The sequence below is a fragment of the Heptranchias perlo genome, chromosome 16 (assembly GCF_035084215.1).
Source record: "Heptranchias perlo isolate sHepPer1 chromosome 16, sHepPer1.hap1, whole genome shotgun sequence".
Taxonomy (NCBI): domain Eukaryota; kingdom Metazoa; phylum Chordata; class Chondrichthyes; order Hexanchiformes; family Hexanchidae; genus Heptranchias; species Heptranchias perlo.
Window position 1 is genome coordinate 13,600,437 of NC_090340.1, and position 18,152 is coordinate 13,618,588.

General features: G+C 49.0%; 1 protein-coding gene across 1 annotated transcript in view; it reads left to right on the top strand.

The window, feature by feature from the left end:
* The window catches only part of LOC137333252 (engulfment and cell motility protein 3-like), a 50,564-nt gene extending 34,790 nt beyond the window's left edge, over positions 1-15,774 (top strand). Inside the window, 4 exon segments of the mRNA XM_067997414.1 lie at positions 2,511-2,615; positions 5,234-5,316; positions 12,195-12,275; positions 14,511-15,774. Coding sequence (XP_067853515.1) covers positions 2,511-2,615; positions 5,234-5,316; positions 12,195-12,275; positions 14,511-14,723 — 482 coding nt within the window. The 3' untranslated portion in view covers positions 14,724-15,774.
* Positions 15,775-18,152: the final 2,378 nt, after the last annotated feature.

Below are 18,152 nucleotides of genomic sequence, written 5' to 3' on the forward strand. Positions count from 1 at the left end.
ACCTCAGGACGTTCCAAAGCGCTTTATAGCCAATGAAGTAGTTTTAAAGTGTAGTCACTATTGTAATGTAGGAAATGCGGCAGCCAATTTGCACACAGCAAGATCCCACAAACAGCAACGTGATAATGGTCAGATAACCTGTTTCTAATGATGATGGTTGAGGGGTAAATATTGGCCGGGACACCGGGAGAACTCCCCCGCTCCTCTTCAAAATAGTGCCATGGGATCTTTTATGTCCACCTTAGAAGGCAGATAGAGCCTTGGTTTAACGTCTCATCCGAAAGACGGCACCTCCAGCAGTGCAGCACTCCCTCAGTACCGCACTGGAGTGTCCGCCCGGATTTTGTGCTCAAGTGTCTGGGGTGGGACTTGAACCCACAACCTTCTGACTCAGAGGTGAGAGTGCTGCCAACTGACGGTATTTTTTTACTGAAGACACAATTGAGGAACTGAATTTCTGAGGCTGTGGAAGTGATGCTTCAGTAACAACTGTGCATTAATCCCAGCGCCCCTCTCATCCAGGGCCCCTCAATGCTGGTTGTACCTCTGTTTGACCTCAGTCCAGCTCCCTCACATTGTCGGGTTCAGCGATTGCTTGCTGCAGCCCGGCCCATCCCAGTGACTCGCCGTCCGGGAATGTTCACTGAAGCCCAGGAAACATGCACTGATCACATGACACGGATTGATCCACACGGTGCAAGGGAGGGCTGGTGCGGGGCTGGTGCCATTTTAGTAACCGTGACACGGCGAGCAGCATTTTCACGGGGATCGCGATGTCAGCGCACGTCGATGATCAGTCGCGAAAGGGGGGGGGGAAATTAAACGGGGAAATGCTGGAATTACACAGCAGGTCTGTCGGCATCGGAGAAGAGGGCAGGAGTAACCAAGACCCTCCCTCAGAACCACGTCTGCTCCGAGGAGGGGGTCTCAGTCCTCAATGTCAGTCTGTCCTTTCTTTGGCGGAAGGGTCGATAACCAGAGGACACAGATTTAAGATAATTGGCAAAAGGAGCAGAGGCGACACGAGGAAACATTTTTTTATGATGTGGAGATGCCGGTGATGGACTGGGGTGGACAAACGTAAGGAATCTTACAACACCAGGTTATAGTCCAACAGTTTTATTTGAAAATCAAAAGCTTTCGGAGGCTTTCTTCGTCAGGTCAGACGAAGCAGAAAGCCTCCGAAAGCTTTTGATTTTCAAATAAAACTGTTGGACTATAACCTGGTGTTGTAAGATTACAAACATTTTTTTACGCAGAGAGTTGTTCTGATCTGGAACGCACTGCCTGAAAGCTGATTCAGTAGTGACTTTCAAAAGGGAATTGGATAAATACTTGAAGGGGAATCATTTACAGGGCTATGGGGATAGAGCAGAGAGATTAATTGGATAGCTCATTCAAAGAGCCGGCACAGGCACGATGGGCCGACTGGCCTCCTCCTGCACTGTAAGATGCTGCTGGGTATTGTCAGCACTTTCTGGTTTTATTTCAGGACGGTTAGAGGACGGGACTGAGAATCGAATAGCAGTCCCCGTTTAACATACTCCGTGCAAAACCCAGAGAGAGAGAGTTTAAATAAAGTAAGGCATGCTTTCTAACTTAATACTCTTCTTGGGTATTTCTCCCTGAATGCCAGAATCTGACAGACCTGCTGTGTCTTTCCAGCACTTTCTGTTGTGTTTGTCTCGGCTTCCGATGTTGTTGATAGATTCCTGTTCCAATTCACACTAATCCCTGCTGCTCAGGCACCTGGACCCTGTCCAAACACTGCCTGGGAATCCCTTCCATTCGCTCTAGTCTTTGCTCGGGAATCTGATCACTGTCTAGCTGTTTCCAGGGAATCCAACTGTGTTCATCTTGTTGCCCGGGAATCCCACCAGGATCCTGGCTCTGCTCAGAAATCTGGCTACAGCTTCGGGAATCAGGGAACCGTGCCTTAAAACTGGACAGACGTTCTCTTTCCCCCTCTCTACTCTCCATCTCCCTCCTCCTCCACTACCCACTCTCCTCTTCCCCAATCACTCTACTTTCCTCCCCCTATCTCGTCCCCCTCCCCTCTTTCCCCAGCTCCCCTCCCCCTCCAGTCCCCTCCCCACTGATAGCCATCAATGAGATCCAGCTCCACCCCTGCCCCTGGACACTGTGACCAAGCATGAGCTCAGCGAACACAGCACGTGTTAGCCTGTACCTGGGTCCCTTCTGACCTGTATGACTTGGAGACAGGGACTGAGTCTGAGCCATCAAGACAACATAACAAAAACTGTATTTAAAAGCCCCAGACTGCCTGGGGTTGGTGACTGAATGTGCTGATGATGGAACTGATTTTACAATGCAGGCTGAGCAGTTAATGGCAACCGGTGTGAAGTCAGGTCAGGGGTCAATGCCAGCTAACCTGGGTCTCAGTCGGGATGATAACCCTTTCTCCACAGTGATCAGTGGCTCACAGGGTTGGAGTGAGGCGTGCTGCAGAGGCACGAAGGGTTAACCTTTTACTGTGTTTAATCCGACAGACAAGCTGTGGTACTGTCGACTGTCACCCAATCACAAGGTGCTTCACTACGGAGATGTGGAGGAAGGAGGTGATAACCCGGCCATCGAGTGTCTGCAGGAGAAGAGTGCGTACTGCTCCCGGAACATTCCACAAGCAACTTCACAGCCTTTCATTCTCCACTGAAATTAATTGTGAACAAGTTTTTTTTTGAGTTGAGATGAATGGTTAGAATGTGGAACTTGCTCCCACAGGGAGTAGTTGAGGCGACTAGTATAGATCCATTTAAGGGGAAGCTCGATAAAGACATGAGGGAGAGAGGAATAGAAGGATATGCTGATAGGGTGGGATGAAGTAGGGAGGGAGGAGACTCGTGTGGAGCATTAACACTGGCATGGACCAGTTGGGCCGAATGGCCTGTTTCTGAGCTGTAAATTGGATGTAATTCAATGAATGTGACGATCTAAACATTGGAAGATGGCAGTCACTGCTCTCTAAAGTAATTCAATGGGTGACCTGCTTTGAGGCACTTTGACCTGATCTTATATCCGCTACGTTATCTTAATGATTAGAACAGACCAACCAACACCATGCAATAGGGACATAAAAAGATCCATGCAAAGCTCGTACATTTACATAGTGTCTTATCACATCACTCGGCAACGTTCCAAAGCACTTAACATAAAATTAATTACTTTGAAGTGTAGTCACTGATGTGGGGTTGCCAACTCTGGTTGGAAGTATTCCTGGAGGTTTGATCACATGACATCTGCGCATGTTGGAACCGCTGGTGACACTGTCCCCGTCCCGCGTGACTGTCCCTCGCCGTGGTGACACTGTCCCCGTCCCGCGTGGCTGTCCCTCGCCGTGGTGACGGCGTCCCCGTCCCGCGTGACTGTCCCTCGCCGTGGTGACACTGTCCCCGTCCCGCGTGACTGTCTCTCGCCGTGGTGACGGTGTCCCCGTCCCGCGTGGCTGTCTCTCGCCGTGGTGACGGCGTCCCCGTCCCGCGTGACTGTCCCTCGCCGTGGTGACGGCGTCCCCGTCCCGCGTGACTGTCTCTCACCGTGGTGACGGCGTCCCCGTCCCGCGTGGCTGTCTCTCGCCGTGGTGACGGCGTCCCCGTCCCGCGTGGCTGTCTCTCGCCGTGGTGACGGCGTCCCCGTCCCGCGTGGCTGTCTCTCGCCGTGGTGACGGCGTCCCCGTCCCGCGTGGCTGTCCCTCGCCGTGGTGACGGTGTCCCCATCCCGCGTGACTGTCTCTCGCCGTGGTACCGCTGGTGACACTGTCCCCGGCCCACTTCACGGATTTTGAGATACCGCTGGCTGGGTTTGCTTGGTCTGTTCTCAGTGCTGTTCCCTGATAGGATACACCCTAACCTGCCTGGCGGTCAGCCTGCCTCTCCGGCCCACCCACAGAGGGAGTGAGAAGCTGGTATTACAGTGAAAGCAAGGTCATCTCAACAACAGGAGCGTGATCAGGGCACTGGTGGGTGGCCTGAGTGACCGCTCGAGCAGCTGGTTACAGCACCAACTGGTACCTTCCTCCACGGACAGGCCAGCGGGGGTTAGGAACCCAGAGATGGCTCCGACCATGCCTGGTCCTATGTCCTGATCGTACTATCCCAGTGTTTGGCACAAACAGGTCTCTGTGAGCCCAGGAATATAGACAAATCGAGATCCAGGATTGGGCCTGTGCTGCGTTTCATAAATGGTGTGAATCAGGTACGTGAGGGCCGAGGGCCTCACCTTACAGGTGCACGGGGAAAATGATTTGCCAGGTTCTTACTTTATATTGTGGGGGAGCAAAGATGACCAGCATCGTTCCCATCAGTGTGATATCTCGGATAGAAGGTACGGCAGTGACATCACAGATAGATGCAGCAGATATAATATATTAGGATTTTCAAAAGGCCTTCGATAAGGTACTGACTGCATTGTAGACTCATGTCTAAGGTCAGAGCATGTGGAGTCAGGGGACAAGTAGCAGAATGGATCGCAAGCTGGCTACAGAACAGAAAACAGAGAGTAGGGGTTAAAGGTGGCTGCTCTGACAAAAGGTGGGAAGTGATGTTCTGCAAGGATCAGTGCTGGGACCACTGTTCATCACCATTTACATAAACAATTTGGACTCTGGAATCGGAAGTACAATTTCAAAATTTGCGGATGCCACCAAGTTGGGGGGTATGGTTAATACAGAGGACTGCGACAAAATACAGGAAGACATTAATAAACCTGCAGAATGGGCGTGTAATTGGAAAAAGAATTTCAATAAGTGTGAGGTATTACATTTTGGTAGGAAAAATAAGGGGGCCACACACTGCTTGGATAATAGTCTAAATGGGGTAGAGGAGCAGAGGGATCTGGGGGTACAGATACACAAATCACTGAAAGTAGTGACGCTGGTTAATAAGGCTATTTTTTTTAAAGAAGTAAATCAAAAAGCAAACTCGGGGTTCATTTCTAGAGGGATCAAATTGAAAAGCAGTGAAGTTATGTTAAACATTTTTCAGGTGTTATTTTAGTGAAGGTGGTTTCCCTTTTAAATGATGTTGAGCATCTGCACTGTTTTCTGGCCGGGTTTGAGCCAGAGGCCTGTATCTCAGCCACACGCGGATATAATGTGAACTCACTGGGATAGGTGAAGGTGTCTGAGGTCCTGGACTTTAGGCACGTCAACTGAATGGGTCAATGCTGAGTGGTGTCACAAGCTGATTCATCCCTTCTGTTGTGCCTCTTTTTGCAGTTCCAGTGGCTGATATTAAGGCTGTGGTGACTGGGAAGGATTGTCCCCACATGAAGGAGAAGAGCACGCTGAAACAGAACCGGGTGAGTACAGGGACGGGGGGACACTAGCAACAGAAAGGCCTGATGGAGTGTGACCGCTCACCGACCACCTCAAAAAGGTAAGTGTTAAATTATTTATGTGGGGCCAAGAGGAGCAGGAGTTCTTCTCTGGGCCCCACAAAAATAATCTGGGCCTTCCCAAGGCTCCCCCCACCACCAAACCTAGAATTGCCATGGCGACGGACCGGCCACCTCTGGGCCGCATGAATCAGGGCGGCTTCCGGGCGCCCGTTTGGCGCACACAGCCCCGGGCCTCCAAATGGCTTCAGTCACTTCGCTGCCGGGACAGGCAGGCTCAAAGTAAAATCGCTCCCCAGGAGTGTCCTGGGGCCTGCTGTCAGTCTATAGGTTAATATAACGGTCGGGTCATTCAGTGAATAGAGAGCGGTCATGTCAGAGTGAGTTAGGAGCTGCCTCGCAGTCTCTGGCTTCAGACGACACCCCGCAAACTGCTCGAGCTGTGCTCCAGTGATTAATGAGCCCAGGTGGCTCCACCCCTCCCTCTCCCTCAGGGTTCAGCCTTGTAATGCACTCAAACCCACCTGTTCCTGTACATTAATAACTAGTGTCCCTGCAGCCTGGAAGCTTAAAAGCAGAATATGCTGGAAATACACAGCCGGTCAGTCAACTTCTGAAAGAGAGTCAGACATGAAGCTGTCTCTGCTTCGTATCATAAAAGATCTGCAGGTTTTATTTCTTATTATGAACCCTGGTTGATGTATTGTGAAAGAAAATAACGAGCCTGCATTTAAACAGCACCTTTCACGACCTCAGGACGTCCCAAAGCACTTTACAGCCAATGAAGTGTAGTCACTGTTGTAATGCAGGAAACGCGGCAGCCAATTTGCGCACAGCAAGATCCCACAAACAGTAATGTGATAATGACCAGATAACCTGTTTCAATAATGTTGGTTGAGGGAGAAATATTGGCCAGGACACCGGGGAGAACTCCCCTGCTCTTCTTCAAAATAGTGCCATGGGATCTTTTACGTCCACCTGAGAGGGCAGGCCCTCGGTTTATCGTCTCATCTGAAAGGTGGCATCTCTGACAGTGTAGCACTCCCTCAGTATGGCACTGGGGTGTCAGCCTGGATTATGTGCTCAAGCCTCTGGAGTGGGACCTGAACACACGACCTTCTGACTCAGAGGCAAGAAATCACCAGTTAATCTGTTTTAGTGAAGTTGGTTGAGGGATAAATGTTGCCAGGATACCTGGGAGAACTCTCTCCCTGTTCCTCTTTGAATAGTCCTGTGGGATCTTTCCCACTCACCTGACATGATATAAAGAGAATCCAAATTGAAGATCCATAGGCAACCATTTCTATCCCACACCCTGCACTCCCTACAGTTGTCCCTCATGACTTACAAGAGCAACCTACTGATGGGATATACATTTTATTCCATGGGCCTTTGTCAATGGGTTGCCAGCAGAGAGGGGCAGGGCAGGGACTGGGGCCTCGGCTGGAGTCCCAATGTTTGCAGTGCTGCTGATGAAAGTCGGTCGAGCTCCCTAATTAATAACTGACTGCTCCACACCACAGGGCTGAGAAACTGGACTTAGATTTTTAAAAAAGCACACACTGATTTCTCACATCCACTGTAAAGTTGAGGAATTTCTAGAAACTCAGTCAGAAACTGGATGGTCTGATCCGAAAGTGGACAAACCCTCAACGAAGGTCCTTATCAATTCATCCCTGGCCGTCAGTCGCAGGCCTCTGTTGCTGCAGATCCTGAGCTGGCCACTAGAGTGAGCAAGAGAGCCACACGAGCTGACTCACCTTCCAGATGAGGGACTTGCTATGTACCTACCTGCAGCATCTCCTGTCTTTCCTTTCACCCCTCTCGCCACCTCAGATCCGCAGTTCCTTTGTCGATTGATTTTCGTCTGCCTCTTCCCTCCTGTTCGTCAGTTCCTTCCCCGCCTCGTTTGTGACTCTATTCACCGTGACCTGTTTACACTGTGGCCAGATGTTTAGTATGGGAACTGCTGGATGTAAAAAGACCAAGGCTGCCTTTCTCCTTCTACCATCCTGGTAATCACATGACATAATGATAATGGAGTTATTGACTAATCACAGCAATCAATCTCTATCAATGAGTCTACAACAGATCCAGACATGAGGTGAGGAAAACCCCAGTGATGGAGAGCTTTGGGAACCATCGGTCTAAAGTCTCCTGTTCCTCCCAATCATGGTCCACTTACCTCACGTCATGTCTCAAATTACTCACATACCGTATCCCAAAGTATTGGACCGGAGTGGCGAACGAACGGTGTCAGATTTTCTCCGGGCTTTTGCACAGCAAGTTACTGTTAACTGGACAGCCAAATGGGGTGACACCCTCTACAGGGCATCTGAGGCCTGTGTGAACAGGGCAAGCAACTGTGTATCTCCTTTACCAAACAGATTGAAGAATCGTTAATAAGCAGCACAAGGACTGAACCAGAAACATAAGAACTTAAGAAATAGGAGCAGGAGTAGGCCATACGGCCCCTCGAGCCTGCTCCGCCATTCAATAAGATCATGGCTGATCTTCGACCTCAACTCCACTTTCCTGCCCAATCCCCATATCCCTTGATTCCCCGAGAGTCCAAAAATCTAACAATTTTAGTTTTGAATATACTCAATGACTGAGCATCCACAGCCCTCTGGAGTAGAGAATTCCAAAGATTCACAACCCTCTGAGTGAAGAAATTTTTCCTCATTTTGGTCCTAAATGGCCGACCCCTTATCTCAAGACTGTGACTCCTAGTTCTAGACTCTGCAACCAGAGGAAACAGCCTCTTTTTGAAAAGAAAGACAACATGGAAAGAGGGGGTGTGGGGGATGCCCTGATAACAAAGGATGAGATCAAGACAGTAGTGAGAATGGATCTTGGCTCAGAAAATCAGGATGTAGAATCAGTCTGGGTGGAGATAAGAAATAACAAGGGGCAGAAAACACTGGTGGTAGTAGGTTATAGGCCCCCAAACAGTAGCTATACTGTTGGACAGAATATTAATCAAGAAATAAGAGGAGCTTATAACAAAGGTGATGCAATAATCGTGGGTGACTTTAATCTTCTTATAGGCTGGGCAAATCAAATTGGCAAAAATAGTGTGGAGGACAAGTTCATGGAATGCATTCGAGACAGTTTCCTAGAACAATATGTCGTGGAACCAAACAGGGAGCAGGCTATTTTAGATTTTGTCTTGTATATTGAGACAGGGTTAATTAGTAATCTCATAGTAAGGGATCCTCTGGGGAAGAGTGATCATAATATGATAGAATTTCACATTGAGTTCGAGAGTGATGTACTTAAGTCTACTTAAGACTAAAGTCTTAAACTTAAACAAAGCCAATTATGTAGATATAAGGAGCGAGTTGGCTAAAGTAGATTGGGAAATTAAATTAAAAGATGTGACGGTAGATAAGCAACTGCGAACATTTAAAGAAATATTTGAAAATTCTCAACGAATATACATTCCATTAAGAAATAAAAATTCCACGGGAAAAGTGATCCATCCGTGGTTAACTAAAGAAGTTAAGGATAGTATTAGATTAAAAGAAGAGGCTTATAATGTTGCAAGAAGAGTAGTAAGCCTGAGGATTGGGAGAGTTTTAGAAACCAGCAAAGGACGACCAAAAAATTGATAAAGTGGGAGAAAATAGAATATGAGAGTAAACTAGCAAGAAATATAAAAACAGATTGTAAGAGCTTCTATCGGTATGTAAAAAGTAAGAGTAGTGAAAGTAAACGTGGGTCCATTAGAGGCTGAGACAGGAGAAATTATAATGGGGAGTAAGGAAATGACAGATGCGTTAAACAAATATTTTGTATCTGCCTTGACAATAGAAGACACAAAAAAAAAATCAGAAATAGTGGGGAATCCAGGGACTAATGAGAGTGAGGAACTTAAAATAATTAATATTAGTAAAGAAAAAGTACTGGAGAAATTAATGGGACTAAAAACCGACAAATCCCCTGGACTTTTTTTTAATTCGTTCATGGGATGTGGGTGTCGCTGGCGAGGCTGGCATTTATTGCCTCTCCCTAATTGCCCTTGAGAAGGTGGTGGTGAGCCGCCTTCTTGAACCGCTGCAGTTCGTGTGGTGAAGGTTCTCCCACAGTGCTGTTAGGAAGGGAGTTCCAGGATTTTGATCCAGCGACGATGAAGGAACGGCAATATATTTCCAAGTCGGGATGGTGTGTGACTTGGAGGGGAACGTGCAGGCTGCAGAGATAGTGGATGCATTGGTTGTGATCTTCCAAAACTCCCTAGATTCTAGAACGGTCCCAGCGGATTGGAAGGTAGCAAATGTAACACTGCTATTTAAGAAAGAAGGGAGAGAGAAAACATGGAATTAGAGGCCACTTGGCTTGATATCAGTTGTCAGGGAAATGCTGGAATCCATTATTACGGACCTGGTAACAGGGCACTTAGAAAATATAATTAGGCAGAGTCAACATGGTCTTATGAAAGGGAAATTATGTTTGACAAATCTGTTAGAGTTTTTTGAGGATGTAACAGCAGGTTAGATAAAGGGGAACCAATGGATGTAGTATATTTTGGATTTTCAAAAGGCATTCGATAAGGTGCCACATGAAAGGCACCATATCACACAAGATAAGGGCTCATGGGATTAGGGGTAATATAGTAGCATGGATAGAGGATTGGTTAATGGACAGAAAACAGAGAGTAGGAATAAACGGGTCATTTTCAGGTTGTCAGGTTGTAACTAGTGGGGTGCCGCAAGGATCAGTGCTTGGGCCTCAGCTATTTACAATCTATATCAATGACTTAGATGAAGGGATTGAGTGTAATATATCCAAATTTGCTGACAATAGGGGGAAAATAAGCTGTGAGGAGGACACAGGGTCTGCAAAGGGATATAGACAGGTTAAGTGAGTGGGCAAGAAGGTGGCAGATAGAGTATAATGTGGGGAAATGTGAGGTTATTCACTTTGGTAGGAAGAATAGAAAAACAGGATATTTTTTAAATGTTGGTTTTCAGAGGGATTTGGGTGTTCTTGTACACGAAACACAAAGTTAACAGGCAGATACAGCAAGCAATTAGGATGGCAAATGGTATGTTGGCCTTTATTGCAAGGGGGTTGAGTACAAGAGTAAGGAAGTCTTGCTGCAATTGTACAGGGCTTTGGTGAGACCACACCTGGAGTACTGTGTACAGTTTTGGTCTCCTTACCTGAGGAAGGATATACTTGCCTTAGCAGCGGTGCAACAAAGGTTCACGAGATTAATTCCTGGGATGAGAAGGTTGTCCAATGAGGAGAGAATGAGTAGAATGGGCCTATTTTCTGGAGTTTAGAAGAATGAGAGGTGATCTCATTGAAACGTATAAGATTCTGAGAGAGCTTGACAGTGTAAGAACATAAGAAATTGGAGCAGGAGTAGGCCATACGGCCCCTCGAACCTGCTCTGTCATTCAATGAGATCATGCCTGATCTTCCAGCTCAACTCCTCTTTCCCGCCCTATCCCCATATCCCTTGATTCCCTTAGAGTCCAAATATCCATTGATCTCAGTCTTGAATATATGACTGAGTATCCGCAGCCCTCTGGGGTAGAGAATTCCAAAGATTCACAACCCTCCGAGTGAAGAAATTCCTCCTCATCTCGGTCCTAAATGGCCGACCCCTTATCCTGAGACTATGCCCCCTACTTCTAGACTCTCCAGCCAGGAGCCACTAATTAATCTAGTTGGGGGTTGTCTAAGTAGGAAGTGTAAGTTAGAATAGTGAATTCAACGTCAAATCAAATACAAAAAGCAAAATGAAGAAAGATTGTATAAAGAGGCAGAAAGAAATAGTAAGAAAAAACATTTTTATTAACTTTTTTTAAATGACCAACAATAATTAATACCTGAAGGAATGAGACTCCACACTTGTAATAGTTAATTTTCAGTGCCAGAGAGGTTGTTTGGCACTAATTGAGGCTTACCACGCCATTAAAATGGTACTTGGACTGGAATAGACAAATCCTAACTTTTTTTGGCGAGTTTAGTCTGTACCTGTGATGTCAGTACAGGAGCTTCAAGCCGTCCAATACATTGGAACGGGGAGCCAGACAGTGAGGTGCAGTTCCAAACAGCTTTTGGAGGAACAGGGTATCTCGAACAGAAACTTCTGGATTTCCGCTTCGCCGGAAGCTACTGTCTGATTTGCACGTAAGTAACGGTGAGTGCTCACCGTTATTTTCACAGCAAAATCCGGCCCGTTATTTTATGAAAGGAATCTATCTAATTGGTATTTGAATGAATCAATACTAACTGCTTCCACCATCTCCCCAGGGAGCCTATTCCATAGATTTACCACTCACTCACTGAAATATTGTTTCCGCAGATTAGTTTTGAATTTACTCCCCTTCAAGCTCAGGCCGTGTCCTCTGGTCTGACTATTCTGGACAAGGTGAAATGGCTTGTCATGGTCTACATGATCCAGTCCCTTTAGAATCCTAAAAACAGCAATCATATCACCTCACAACCTTCTCTTTCCCAGTGAGAACATGCCCAATTTATATAATCATATCCAATCCAATCCAATCCCGCCACCCCTCTCAATTAATCTGGTTGTTCTCTTCTGTATCCTTGCAATATCCTTTTTGAACTGTGGCGACCAGAACTGTACATAGTATTCTGTGACCTTTAAACTGTACACCCTTCCCCTCTACCTTGGAGCTGGTCTACCTCCCCTTTCCAGATTTGACCAAGAGTCTTCACTGAAAACATTAACCTGTCTCTCCCTATGCTGACGGAGCTGCTATGACGTTCCACTATCTTCTGTTCCTATTTTGCTTTACCCCTTTTTCTCGCTCTTTCCCCTTTTGGCTTTGAGACTAACCTGAACCCCCTTCTGTTCCTAGGAGGTGCTGGATCTGGCCTTCTCCGTCCTGTACGACGCAGAGGACTACTCACTGAACTTCATAGCACCGACCAAATACCACGTGAGTGTCAATGGAAGTCAAAGGTAGGGTTGCCAACTCTGACTGGACATATTTCTGGAGGTTTCATCACATGACCTCTGGTAGTCAACTGTTCCACCCGGTCAAACAGCCTCTCGTCTCCATCTCCATATTTTTATAACTAATAAATGAAAGTGTGCAAAGAAAATGAAAAATACACCCAATTGTTTATAATGCCCCATATGAATTTTCTCCCAGAGTTGGTCACAGCAGTGTCCAGGAGATTAATGAAGCAGTCCGTGCCCACATGCAGCAAGACCTGGACAACATCCAGGCTTGGGCTGATAAATGGCAAGTAACATTCGCGCCAGACAAGTGCCAGGCAATGACCATCTCCAACAAGAGAGAGTCTAACCACCTCCCCTTGACATTCAATGGCATTACCATCAACATCCTGGAGGTCACCATTGACCAGAAACTTAACTGGACCAGTCATATAAATACTGTGACTACAAGAGCAGGTCAGGGGCTGGGTATTCTGTGGCGAGTGATTCACCTCCTGACTCCCCAAAGCCTTTCCACCATCTACAAGGCACAAGTCAGGAGTGTGATGGAATACTCTCCACTTGCCTGGATGAGTGCAGCTCCAACAACACTCAAGAAGCTCGACACCATCCAAGATAAAGCAGCCCGCTTGATTGGCACCCCATCCACCACCCTGAACATTCACTCCCTTCACCACCGGCGCACCGTAGCTGCAGTGTGTACCATCCACAGGATGCACTGCAGCAACTTGCCAAGGCTTCTTCAACAGCACCTCCCAAACCCTCAACCTCTATCACCTAGAAGGACAAGAGCAGCAGGCACATGGGAACAACACCACCTGCACGTTCCCCTCCAAGTTACACACCATCCCGACTTGGAAATATATCGCCGTTCCTTCATCGTCGCTGGGTCAAAATCCTGGAACTCCCTTCCTAACAGCACTGTGGGAGAACCGTCACCACACGGACTGCAGCGGTTCAAGAAGGCGGCTCACCACCACCTTCTCAAGGGGCAATTAGGGATGGGCAATAAATGCCGGCCTCGCCAGCGACGCCCACATCCCATAAAAAGAAAAAAAAAATCTTTAATTCTTGGAGAATCCAGGACAATCCTGGAGGGTTGGCAACCCTAGTTAAAGCTCATCTGTGGTGTGGGGAGGGGGGCGACCAGTGACTAGCTGCTGCAACCTGGGCCACAATCTGTGATTGCGAAGCCGATGCTCGAAAGCGCAAGTGCTACCAGGTTATTGTCAGTTACAAAAGACTAAACACATACTCCAGGAAATGCTCAGGAAAATGTAGTAAACAGACTGGTGAAATGTGATGTGATTCATTTAGGTAGGAAGAATGAGGAGAGGCAATATAAACTAAATGGTACAATATTAAAGAGGGTGCAAGAACAAAGAGACCTGGGGGGTGCACATACACAAATCGTTGAAGGTGGCAGGACAAGTTGAGAAGGCTGTTAAAAAAGCATATGGAATCCTGGGCTTTATTAATTGAGGCAAAGAGTACAAGAGCAAGGGAGTTATGTTAAACCTTTCTAAAACACTGGTTAGGCCTCAGCTGGATTGTGTTCAATTCTGGGCACCACACTTTAGGAAGGATGTCAAGGCCTTAGAGAGGGTGCAGAAGAGAATGACATAGAATGGTACCAGGGATGAGGGACTTCAGTTATGTGGAGAGATTGGAGAAGCTGGGGTTGTTCTCCTCGGAGCAGAGAAGGTTGTGGGGAGATTTAATAGAGCTTTCAAAATTATGAAGGGTTTTTATAGAGTGAATATGGAGACACTGTTTCCAGTGGCAGGAGGGTCGGTAACCAGAGGACACAGATTTAAGATAATTGGCAAAAGTACCAGGAGGGAGATGAGGAGAATTTTTTTACGCAGCGAGTTGCAATGATCTGGAACGCACTGCCTGAAAGGGTGGTGGAAGCAGATTAAATAACTTTCAAAAGGAAATTGGATAAATACTTGAAGGGAAAAATTTGCAGGGCTATGGGGAAAGAACGGATGAGTGGGACTAATTGGATAGCTCTTTCAAAGAGCCGGCACGGGCACAATGGGCCGAATGGCCTCCTTCTGCGCTGCAAGATTCTATGAAGTCCTCACAAACCAGTTAGTTAATTAGTTAACTGATTAAGCCCCATTCGGTTCTGAAATGTCCACCTGATCTCTCCTTTTTGGCCGTGTATTTTTCAACGACGAGTGTTTTATTTCTCTCTCTGCCCCAGTTCTGTCTCTGGACAGATGGCCTGAACGTCCTGCTGGGCAAGGAGCTGAACAGTGAGCAGACCAAGAGTGAGCTGGAGATTCTGCTGTCCATGGAGATTAAGCTGCGGCTTCTGGACCTGGAGAACATCCCCATCCCGGATGCTGCCCCGCCGATCCCCAACGCGCCCAGTAACTACAACTTCTGCTACGACTTCAGCCACACTGAGCACTGATTGTGTCAGGGCAGCGTCACGCTGAAACAAGCCAGCACTTCCTGGGTGGGGGGGGAGGGCAGGGGGATGGGGGAAGTGTACTTTTTATACGGTGCATGTACAAAATGGGTTTTATATACAGGCAGTGACTCTTACTTTTGTGTGCAATATTGTAAAAAGACAAAGAAAGGTACTATGCGAGAGGAGACTGTGGTGCACACTTTACCTGGCGACGGCCATAGCAACGGGCAGCCAATGAGATGAGAGCCCTTATACGCGTTGGGCAATTTTGGGGGTCAGTTCGCAAGAACTGGGCAAAGAGAGGGAAGCAGAATGCTGGAGATCTGAAAGATAAAAACAACGGAAAATGCCGGAAACGCTCAGCGGCGACATCTGTGGCGACAGGAAGGTAGGGGTTGGCGTGTCGGGTGGTCGACCCATCGCCAGTTCTGATGAAAGGTCATCGACCTGCAACGTTAACCTTACTTGTCTCTCTCCACAGATGCTGCAAGAGAGGTTGGGAATCCAAGATCGTTTGTTGCAGCTAGTCTTTGATTCTGGGCCGAGGGGGGGATTACTTTAACGCAGTGGTCCTTGTAAATTATCCCGGGGGCCACTTACAGACCCGCCCCCATGCCCCCCCCCCCCCCCCCATTCAGCCATGACCATCGACAGGCATTCTATTCCAAGTGTCCCTGGAGCTTCAACGAGGTTTAGGCCCAGCTGTGGGCCTCTGACAGGGCTGGGATTCATTGTCATTCCTTCTCATCTTCTCCCGCAAGGGAGCGCTGTAAGGAGGCAGGAGTATCCCACACTGCGGGGGAAAGGGCCCTCTGTTTAAAATTTGTCTCCCTGCTGGTATTGTGGTATTGCCCGTCGGTGCCCTGCACTTTGCCCAGTGTGAGGAGGGTGGTGCCGTTTCCCTGAAATGAGGTATGACCATTGCAATAAGGTGAAGGAATCGGAGGGCCCCCTGCCTGGAACCGGCAGGTCAGGCTGACAAACTCCGGCAGGCCCACCCGCGTATCGACCGACGGTACACGCACACGGGGTGGAATCTCCTGCGGGGGGGGGAGAGTGGGGGGGGTCGTGATCGGCAAGTTACGCCCATTCGTATGGCCATTTTGCCGATTGTCAATTTATGCCTAAACTTCCTGCCAATCTCATCAGCATAGACTGGGAACGAACTGAGTTGCGTTCGGATACAAACCCGACCCTGCAGGGAGAAACGACCGCGGTCTGGACGGGGAGAAAGGACCGCGGTCTGGGCGGGGAGAAAGGACCGCGGTCTGGGCGGGGAGAAAGGACCGCGGTCTGGGCGGGGAGAAAGGACCGCGGTCTGGGCGGGGAGAAAGGACCGCGGTCTGGGCGGGGAGAAAGGACCGCGGTCTGGGCGGGGAGAAAGGACCGCGGTCTGGACGGGGAGAAAGGACCGCGGTCTGGACGGGGAGAAACGACCGCGGTCTGGGCGGGGAGAAAGGACCGCGGTCTGGGCGGGGAGAAAGGACCGCGGTCTGGGCGGGGAGAAAGGACCGCGGTCTGGGCGGGGAGAAAGGACCGCGGTCTGGGCGGGGAGAAAGGACCGCGGTCTGGGCGGGGAGAAAGGACCGCGGTCTGGGCGGGGAGAAAGGACCGCGGTCTGGACGGGGAGAAACGACCGCGGTCTGGGCGGGGAGAAAGGACCGCGGTCTGGGCGGGGAGAAAGGACCGCGGTCTGGGCGGGGAGAAAGGACCGCGGTCTGGGCGGGGAGAAAGGACCGCGGTCTGGGCGGGGAGAAAGGACCGCGGTCTGGGCGGGGAGAAAGGACCGCGGTCTGGGCGGGGAGAAAGGACCGCGGTCTGGGCGGGGAGAAAGGACCGCGGTCTGGGCGGGGAGAAAGGACCGCGGTCTGGGCGGGGAGAAACGACCGCGGTCTGGGCGGGGAGAAAGGACCGCGGTCTGGGCGGGGAGAAACGACCGCGGTCTGGGCGGGGAGAAACGACCGCGGTCTGGGCGGGGAGAAACGAACGCGGTCTGGGCGGGGAGAAAGGACCGCGGTCTGGGCGGGGAGAAAGGACCGCGGTCTGGGCGGGGAGAAAGGACCGCGGTCTGGGCAGTGAGCGAACAAACTGAATATGACGCTCTGATGGCCGATGGATGGTTTCTTCAGTTAAACTGCAGGGTTCTGATAGCGATTATTTTAGTGACCTCTGAATCTAATGGTTTCAAGTGAAAGTTGGTGTTGATCAAGAGTTGATCATCTTGCTCGTTGCTATGACACTGTTCAATTGTTTTTTTTTATTTGTTCATGGGATGTGGGCGTCGCTGGTGAGGCCGGCATTTATTGCCCATCCCTAATTGCCCTTGAGAAGGTGGTGGTGAGCCGCTTTCTTGAACCGCTGCAGTCCGTGTGGTGAAGGTTCTCGCACAGTGCTGTTAGGAAGGGAGTTCCAGGATTTTGACCCAGTGACGATGAAGGAACGGCGATATATTTCCAAGTCGGGATGGTGTGACTTGGAGGGGAACGTGCAGGTGGTGGTGTTCCCATGTGCCTGCTGCCCTTGTCCTTCTAGTGGTAGAGGTCGCGGGTTTGGGAGGTGATGTCGAAGCAGCCTTGGCGAGTTGCTGCAGTGCATCCACTTGTGCGTGTGTGCGAACGTGTGTTTGTTTGTGTGTGTGTGTGTGTTTGTGTGGATATTGGGTGAAAACAAGATTGGGCTCATCTCTAATGCCCTTCATGGTTGAATATCCTACTGAAGGGCTAGTTGGATGAGATACCAGAAGGATGCTGGTATCTGTTAAACTTTTACCCCAGCAAGACCAGGTGACTAAAATTGGAGGGGGAAGGGGTGGGGGGAGGGGGAGTGCGGGAATTTGGGAGGTACGAACCATTTTGCTCATGGTACTAAAATGGAAGCTTGGCGCAGCTCCAAGGAGAAAGAACAACTGTGCAGTTTTTAAACAAAGGTGGGAGTCTCAGACCTGGCCTGCTCAATTAGGCCTCTTAAAGGGAGATGGTGGTTTCTGTTAAAGGTAATTTTTTCCCCCAAGTTTTAATTACTCTTTGCTGCATTTTGCTCCATGCATTAGTTGGTTTTGCTGGTCATTGCTCTATTTTTGCTTTGTTCCCTTGTCAATGTTTTATTATTCTGGGTTGCTATCTAAAGAGTTGAGGATTGGGGTTTCCCTGGGGGATCTGCATAACTGAGAAGAAGAAAAGTTTGTGAAGGGCCAACAGGGATGTGGGGGAAACAAACCCTGAGACGTTTTGGCCCCGTGATTCGTGACTCTGAGACCTGCATTGATAGGCCCGTCCACACATACCTGCACATGACCTGTCTTCCCTCCCCTTCCCGGGACGGGCTGTCACAGAGGTATACCAGCTGCTGCGCAGTGTCCTGCAGACCACACTTGGATGAGGGGCAGGTCTTTCCGTTGGTGGGAAGGTTACTACAGTATGAAGCTTTTAC